This window comes from Mastomys coucha, unplaced genomic scaffold (assembly GCF_008632895.1).
Source record: "Mastomys coucha isolate ucsf_1 unplaced genomic scaffold, UCSF_Mcou_1 pScaffold7, whole genome shotgun sequence".
NCBI lineage: Eukaryota > Metazoa > Chordata > Mammalia > Rodentia > Muridae > Mastomys > Mastomys coucha.
This window is the reverse complement of record NW_022196913.1, coordinates 60,410,556-60,419,085: the sequence shown is the minus strand read 5'-3', so window position 1 is coordinate 60,419,085 and position 8,530 is coordinate 60,410,556. Positions and strand designations below refer to the sequence as shown.

Sequence of the window (8,530 nt, the reverse complement as noted above, 5' to 3'; positions counted from 1 at the left end):
TCGCTCACTTGCTCGCGCCCTCCCTCCTTCTCTCCCAGCCCCCTCCCACCGAGGCCCACCCCACCCACCACCCCTGGCGCAGGGACTGCTGGAACCTGGCGGCGCGCACTGTCGTTTACAGACAGACTCTGCGGGCTCCGACCCGAGCCTTAGAAACCGGCCTCAAATAGGGACTGGGGCCCGGGCCGGCCGGAGCGGCGGGAACGCGTGGCGGAGCCCCGAGCTCCGAGCCTGGTCCCGCAGCCCGGAGAGGTCGATGGAGCGCGGGCGGCGTCGCTGTGGGCGCGGGCAGCCCTGGGGGGCAGCCGCTTAGGCGCCGCTCTCTTGTCCCCCCCAACAGGTCGCAGTCTGGGCGGCCGGGCGCTCCCAGCCCCGGCCCCTGGAGCGCCCGTTGCGGTCCCCACCTCCATGGACGCCTTCAAGGGAGGCATGAGCCTGGAGAGACTACCGGAGGGGCTGCGGCCACCGCCGCCACCGCCGCACGACATGGGGCCCAGCTTCCACCTGGCCCGCGCCGCCGACCCCCGGGAGCCGCTGGAGAACTCGGCCAGCGAATCATCCGACGCCGATCTGCCAGGTAAGCGCGGCTCCCCGCGGCGTGCGTGCAGCCTCCGCGCGCACCGGGCGGCTTGGCACGCAGCCGGGTCCCCTCTGCGTCTGGGCCGCGAGCTTTCTTTTTCCTCCCCGATCTCGACCCGATGATGAACACGGAAATTTACACGCGCGTTCGCACGCACACGCGAAGCCACTTCCCAACAGTCCCCACACGCCAAGCCCTGAGTGGGACTGGCAGCCCTTCTGGAGCAGGAGCGGATAGCATGTATGGAGAAAAAAAAAAAGTTGAGTTTTCCCTAACTGGTCGCTCAGGAGCCGCTGAGGCTGGGGCGAGAAGCAGATGCACGGGGAATAGAAGGGGCGGCCAGACAAATGCCCAAAGAGACGGAGTGGGACAGACACCTTGACAGACGGAGGAGAGGATCCTACAGGAGAGGTGGAGGCACAGCAGGCTAGCAGAGAGGGGTCCGTAAAGCCGAGCTGGGGGGACAGCGAGAGCCAGCCAGCTAGGAGGCGCGGCCTGACTCCGGGCAGAGCCGGCAGTACCCGGCTGCAGGGCGGGTGGGGGATCCCGGCCCACGTGGACGCTGTAGCCCAGAGCCACCAGGGGTCCAGCCGGGGCGGGTTCTCAACTCGGACTCCACACCTCAGCCCCCAGTTGTCTTTTTAAAAAGAAAAGAAAAGAAAACAAAACAAAACAAGCTGGGCCCGAGATCGGGCGGCTTCGGCCATGGCCGTTTCCAGGCCTGTCCTGTCTAGAAGCGGCTGCTGTACGCGGGGTCACAACCCCGAATAGCCGCAGAGCTCCTGGCTGCCCGGGAAGGCTGTCCCCGGCCCTGGGCATCTCTTCCACATTTGTTTAATCTGTATTTGTTTCTGTTTTGCATCTCTAAGTGACTTTCTCTGAGCCACTGTTTGCTTGGTTAGAAAACAAAGCTTTGACTGTACTTTTGTTTTCAAAAGTTTTAAGCGTGGTGTTTGCTTTATATATTTTTTTAAAACTATAGTTAGAGATTGATTTCAAATCAAATCTACAGGGATAAATTAACAATTTTAACTGTAAGCTTCCTTTGACATAATCCACTAGGAGTACTTCTCTGAAACGTAAAAGAAACCTACATGCCGCAAGTTACTTGGAGAGATTTTTAAAAGTCAATTCAAAATGGCGCATTTCTCTGAGATTTTTTTCCCTCAAAATCCATTTGTAGCAGTCTTATTTTGTGGATTTAAATCGTCTAGCTGTAAAGGATTTCTCTAGGGTTTGAAAAAGATCTCTACCAGTGTTTGTGTGAGGGAGTCTAAACTTTATCTGCAATGATGCATAGATTCTTTTTCCTGGAGAAATATCCGTCTGACTGAAGTTTACACACATTTGGCTGGGTACTTAGTTTAGGGGTGTGTTCACACGGACCGGACGGTTTTCACTTCTTGATTTCCATTTGCTGTGGTTTTGTCTGCCTCGCTCTAAGGGTTTGTGCACCTTTCTGTTTTTTAGGTAGAGAGCTCTGAGCTTTCCTATGTTTCCGTTTTGTTTCGTAGTTCCTTTGCATTATGTTTGAACGTTATTGATTGCGAACATCTTCTCTAGCTTTAAAGAGACAGAGAGGTCCCGGGGTCACTTCGACAGAATTTGTCTGTCTAGGCTGCAAACCAGACCTCCGAGTCTGAGGCCCGGAAGGCCCGGAACCCAGCTAAGTTGCGGCTCTGACAGAGCCCTGGCAAGAACGTTTCAAGCGACTACAGGGCTCTTACCCCACGGATATGCTAGCTTCAGCTGTAAAGTTCTGATACTAGTTCAGGAAAGCTGAGGTGTCCGCTCAGATTTAGATCTGCAAGAATCTCAGCAGGGCCGCAGCCAGCGCGGGCTGCAGAAGCAGGCCCTGCCTAGCTGGGAACCCAGGCCCGGCTGGAGCTCCCGGGTTCTTTACCGTGGCACGCCAGTCCTAGGGGTGCTTACTGTGGACCGGCATCCGGCCCGCCCTTCCCAGTGGGGAACAGTTCCCAGGACCCCTGGGTGGAGGGAGGGAAGCCACCGCTGACGGCAAGCGCTTCGGTGGAGCCGGGACCGGGTGCAATAGTGTTAGCCCGAGGTGATTCGCACCCATTCCTACCTGCTGCAGATAAGGAGCGCGGCGGGGAAGCCAAGGGGCCGGAGGACGGTGGCGGGGGCAGCGCTGGCTGCGGTGGCACAGAGGACCCAGCTAAGAAGAAGAAACAACGGCGGCAACGCACTCACTTCACAAGCCAGCAGTTGCAAGAGCTGGAGGCCACGTTCCAAAGGAACCGCTACCCCGACATGAGCATGAGAGAGGAGATCGCGGTGTGGACCAACCTCACTGAGCCGCGAGTGCGGGTGAGCGTGGGCCTCGTGCAGAGGGCTACCTAGAGGCTGGCACTCGGTAGCTTAGACTTAACTCTGACCTCGCTCGCGGATCTTGCTTAATAGGAGACCCCACTTTAGGCCCCAGCCAGCCACCGGCATCAGCCAGGTCCCTGGGCTGCTACTTTTTGAGCCCTTTTACCTGACCTGCAGGAGCTACTGCAAGCCCCTGTCAGAAGACCCTATCCCTGCTCCCGGGAACTCTGTCAGAATTACTCAGAGCCGGAGATTGGGCAGAGGATTCTCTGTCGCTAAGGACCTCGGGAGCTTTAAGCTTTCTTCCCCTGCAAAACGAAAGGGAAAGGCAGGTCGAGCCTGAAGGCCCCAGAGAGGCCTGAAAGGTGCGTGAGTGGGGGTATCTCAAACTTCTTGGAGCTGTGGGCTCATTCTAAATTTCCCTTCTCCAAACTGTTTTTGGACTACTCTCCATCTTTCCTGGCCAGTCAGCCAGGTACTACCTGGACCTTTGCCTAATGCCCTTTCCCACTGTAGGTCTGGGGTCATGTGGAGCAGGGACGCTGGTAGCAAGTGGCCCTCCCACTACACTTTACAGACACAAGGTCCCAGACCCAAGGCCACACTGTATTCTGGCACACACCCCCTCCATAGTTCCCAGCAAATGCTACCCGTTCCTTCAGGAGAAGTAAGGAAATCGTTTCTTCCCTGGGTGGGCAAATATTTAATCAGACAGTGGGAGCACTTCTCTAGCCAGACCAAAATCCCACCTGCCGCCCAGAGCCCCTGCCATGAGCCCAACCCTCAGCCCTCCCCAGTGAGGTTGGTCTGACCCAGTGGGACCCTGGATGCAGACCCGCACACTGTAACTCTGAGCTCACTAATCCTGCCCAGGTTTATGGGAGGAAGGATGGTGTGGGGTTAGGTAGATGGAATCAGGGCCGGGGAAAGGCTGGGGCACAGGGGGCCCTGGGCTGGAGACCAAGCTAGGAGGTTAGGGGGCCAATGGTGGGAAGATAGGGGAAATCAGGGAGAGAAAAGTGGTCCTTAGCAAAATTTTTAGGAGAAAGCAGAGGTGGAGATTAGAGAGAAACTAGTAAACTTAAATTAAATATTTGCAGAGAAACGTATTTGGAATATATTTAGGCAGCAGGAAAGAAATTAAATATTTAACGAAAGCAAAGAGGTTGAGCATTTAGAAAAAGAAAGGATCAACTATTTAAGGGAACCTGTGAGGGTCAGATATCTGGAAAGAAGGATAAACTAAATATTTAGAAAAGAATAAAATGGGGACAAGAAATAAAGAAAAAACAGACTGAATTTTAGATAGTCAAGAAGTGGACAAAAAATTACATTTTGGGCAGGAGGAAAATTATTAAATATTACAAATACAGATGAAAACAAAATATTTGAACAACGAAACTCGTCTGAAAAATCGGAGCCAGTCAGTTTCGGGGAAGAAAAATACTTTTTGTGTTTGGGGGAGAAGAAAAAGATTGAACTATTAAGAGAGTGATGGTACCCCATTTGAAGGGAGATGGCAGAAAGGAGACCGACAGTTCGAGAGGGTGAAAAGAAAACGAATATTTGTTCAAACAAAAGAGAATCCGAGTCAGAAAAAGAAAATGAATTTAACTTGGGGAAGAGGATAAAAAAGCGGGGTGGGGGGGGAAGAGGAGAGGGCTGGTATTTCTGGAGACGGGAAAGGAACCATTATGGAAAAACCTCGGCAGAGGCCGAAGACAAGACGGGGGGATGTTAGGAGAGGGGGCTGCAGAGGCTCAAGTCGGGGGGTGTGGGCCCTTCCTAGCCACCCGGCCCTAACCTTTCTCCCGCTGGCTTCCTCAGGTCTGGTTCAAGAACCGGCGAGCCAAGTGGCGCAAGCGGGAGCGGAACCAGCAGTTGGACCTGTGCAAAGGCGGCTACGTGCCGCAGTTCAGCGGCCTGGTGCAGCCCTACGAGGACGTGTACGCCGCCGGCTACTCCTACAACAACTGGGCCGCCAAGAGCCTGGCCCCGGCGCCGCTGTCCACCAAGAGCTTTACCTTCTTCAACTCCATGAGCCCGCTCTCCTCTCAGTCCATGTTCTCGGCCCCCAGCTCCATCTCTTCCATGACCATGCCGTCCAGCATGGGCCCAGGCGCCGTGCCTGGCATGCCCAATTCGGGCCTCAACAACATCAACAACCTCACCGGCTCCTCGCTCAACTCGGCCATGTCGCCGGGCGCCTGCCCCTACGGCACCCCCGCCTCGCCCTACAGCGTCTACCGGGACACGTGCAACTCGAGCCTCGCCAGCCTGCGGCTCAAGTCCAAGCAGCACTCGTCGTTTGGCTACGGCGGTCTGCAGGGTCCGGCGTCGGGGCTCAACGCCTGCCAGTACAACAGCTGACCGCCCCACCGGGTCCCCGGGGCCGCCGGCCGGCAAGGCGCAGCGGGAGGGAGCGCGCGGAGCACGCGGGGCGCTCGCAGCCCCTCGGACCTCACCTCCGCGCAGCCCCTTCCTCCCCACCCCGCCTCCAGGTTGGTTTTGTGTTTGCTTTTTCCGGACCCCCGCTCTGTCCCCCAACGAATAAAAAAGGAAAGAAAGCAAGCCAAGGGAGGGGATCGGGGGTGGGGGGGAAGAAAGCGAAAAAGACGTCGGAGAAAGATGCTGGGGGTTAGGGGGTGAGTTGCCGTGTCCCTGGCGATGGCGCAGGTGGTGCGTTCAACCCCCACCCCCACCCCAGCTGTCCACTACACCAAGGGGGACGTGGCGCGGGGGAAGCCAGCGCCGATGTGGCTCGGAGAAGACGCCGTGCGTCCCTATCGGAGCGCCTCGACCCGTGAACTGAATGTAGGGAGCCTGGAGGCCCTGGGATCGTTCACCCGGTCAAGAACCGAGGCGTCCTCTTCTAGCCCGGCCTGTCCGAGTGCACGCGGCCTGGATCACTGTTGGAGCTTGTGCCTGGCTGGGGATGACAGCGTCGCCGGGGATCCGGCGTTCGCGCTGGATTAGCCTAAGGCCCCGGGATGCCAGGAGGAGCCAGCCCAGCAGCCCTGAGCTCTGGAGCCGCACACTCAGGCCACTGAGCCGCAGCTGGCCGTGGTCAGTCGGCAGCAGGAGGGGAAGGGCTCAGCTCTGAGTTCCCCAGCCCCAAGCTTAGCCGCCAGCCCGGCCCTCTGCTCCACTCTGGGTCCAGGAGGTGGCCCAGCGAACAGCCCTCTCCTCACTGCCCGCCCGTGCAAGAGTCGAGCCAGGAGAGCGCGGGGCCACAGCCCCAGGGCCCCCGCCCACTTTGCACACCCGCTCTCTGGCCCGCGCCCGTTTACAGCGTCCCTGTGTATGTCGGACTGACTGTATAGAATTATAAATCTGTCTATATCGACTTGTCCATGTACGTCTATTAAAACCATAGTCGGAGCGTGCTAAGCACCGCTGAGCCCTGGCTGCTTCATTCAATTTGAAGAGGGAGGCCACCGCACCGAGAACTGAGCCTCCCTGACCCTGGTGGGGAGTGGGGGAAGACCCGGGCCAGGGGTTTCCCAGCTCTATTCTTGACCAGCTCCTTCGCTCAGCCTCTCCGCCATGGCAGGCGATCTGGTGAAGGAGACGCCTCTCCTCCCTAGACGGCCCGCCCGGACTGTGCAAGGTTTGCCGGCTTGGTCCTCAGATTCCCAGGGTGTTGTGAAAGAACACTTACTGACCTAGATCATAGGGGTGCACTCTCTGAGCACCATTTAGGGCTGGACCTATCTGCTCTCCCATGGCCCCATCCCCTCATCCCCCTCGGGCACCGGATGCTCCACAGTCTAGCCGGACTGCCTCTGCCTATTCTCCTAGCGCCCCAATTACTTCCTAGCTTCCACCCAGGGGCATGCGACTCTGAGAGAAAGTGTCCACCCAGGGCTCATTTCTCACTTCTCTATCTCAACTTATGGAGGCTGCTGGCCGCCTCTGCCCCCCACCCCCGGCTTTTGGAAACTACTGAACAGGACCAGCCTGTAAACTGCCTGTAAAATTCTGCTTCCCTTAAGTAAGTCACTTCTAATGGCAAAACAGAATGTTTGCAGCTGCTGCGGGGGAGGAAGGAGGGGCTCCCTCTCGGCTTCACCTTGTGGTGGAGATTGGCACTGCCCTGGAGCTGGACTCAGGCAAGCCCTGGCTGGGACGGGCACCGCCACAGGCTTAGTCACGAAGGAAGAGCAATCTCAAACCAGGTCATCAGCAACCTGGCTCTGTTCTGCAGATGGAACCCAGGCTCTGGGAGTAGTCTCTATCCGGGCCAAGGTCGCACTAAGCAAATCGGCCTTGAGATTCCAAAGGCAGACATCTTGCCACAGTCTTCTCACCTTCAGATGAACCATGGAAAGGCCTTCCTTGAGAGGGACAGGTCCACCGAAGCTATGGACCTTGCAGTATAGGCCTCTGTGATAGCCAAGGCCAGACACGCACGCTGAGGGAAAATGGAAGGGGAGGGAAGTTTGGGGTAGGGGGCTGCAGCCTGGCCACCCTTCCCCCAGCAGAAACTGTCCCCAGCTCCTTCTCTCTGGAAACATAAACAAAATCACATCTGGATTCACAGAGTGCCTCTACCCCCCAAACCCCAGCCCCACACATCTGCCATGGCCTGTGGGTTCTGGTCTCACTTGAGGGCAGGAGGCAAGGGAGACTTAGGAGGTAGGGTTGTAACGAAGTGGGAAACAAGTAAAAAGAAACCTGAAAGCCAAGCACAGGTGAGAGGGAGCCACGAGGGGTGGAGAATCCGTCCGTGTGCCTACGGGACCAAGGCCAGACAGCAGCAGGCCGAAGAGGGTAGAAGTTGTCCTATGAGGACCCCTTCATCCATCCTGAGCTCTGGCCACAGAGCTGACTGGGGTGTGAGGCCCACATCAGGCCCCACAGCTGCTCTGACACACAGTATGCCACCTCTCTCTCCTACAGTAAACTCCCAGGGGTAGGGAAGACTATCTGAAAGTCATGGTCTCCGAAAAAAAATGGCTTGTTCTGTCTGAGGGACATGTGGAGGAGACATTCAACATTGCCTCTGCTCTTGTTCTTGGTGCTAGGGAGTGGGCAGTGGAGAAGTCCTGGCCCTGCGCTCACAAACAAGTAAACACATGTACAATGTAATTACAAAGTGTGTTCAAGAAACACCGAGGCTGTTCACAGGAGAGAGTAGGAGCCCTGCCTCCCACAGGGTGCTCAGGCAAGGCTGTTGGGGGGGGGGGGTGGCCCTACTGCTACCCTTAGTAGTAGGGACACACATTTATTGAACCTGTATAGGTCCTATGCTGTATACACATCTGATGGTTGAACCCCTTCGCAGGGGGGCACAGAGCCCAATAAGCAAGGGTCCTTATTATGTCCTTTCTCTGATGAGTCCCTAAAACTCAGATTCCCTCACATGGCCCTCGCTGTGGTCAACTCAAAGCCAGTGGTCACTCTCTACCCCCTACACTGGGCTGTCCCTTGCCATCCACTAAAGGGCAACACGGGGTGACAGAGAAAAACTCTTCTTCAAGCAACAGTTGAGTGGCTTTGGGCTTCCCTAGCCCTTCCAGAGCGAGCGAACACTAAAAGCACAGCTTTGAAAGATCAGAACTCAGGGATAAGAGTTGGGGTCAGGGATAGGAGTGGAGGCCAGGGATAGGAGTGGAG

General features: G+C 56.7%; 1 protein-coding gene across 2 annotated transcripts in view; it reads left to right on the top strand.

Annotated features, from left to right (window-relative positions):
• The window catches only part of Pitx1 (paired like homeodomain 1), an 11,492-nt gene extending 5,190 nt beyond the window's left edge, over nt 1-6,302 (top strand). Inside the window, exons 2-4 of one of the 2 annotated variants that reach the window (XM_031359224.1) lie at nt 341-577; nt 2,676-2,908; nt 4,739-6,302. In XM_031359224.1, coding sequence (XP_031215084.1) covers nt 409-577; nt 2,676-2,908; nt 4,739-5,281 — 945 coding nt within the window. In that variant the 5' untranslated portion in view covers nt 341-408 and the 3' untranslated portion in view covers nt 5,282-6,302. Of the gene's footprint in view, nt 578-2,675; nt 2,909-4,738 lie in introns of both variants that reach the window. The other variant, XM_031359223.1, reaches the window with a different exon arrangement.
• The last annotated feature ends 2,228 nt before the right edge of the window (nt 6,303-8,530 follow it).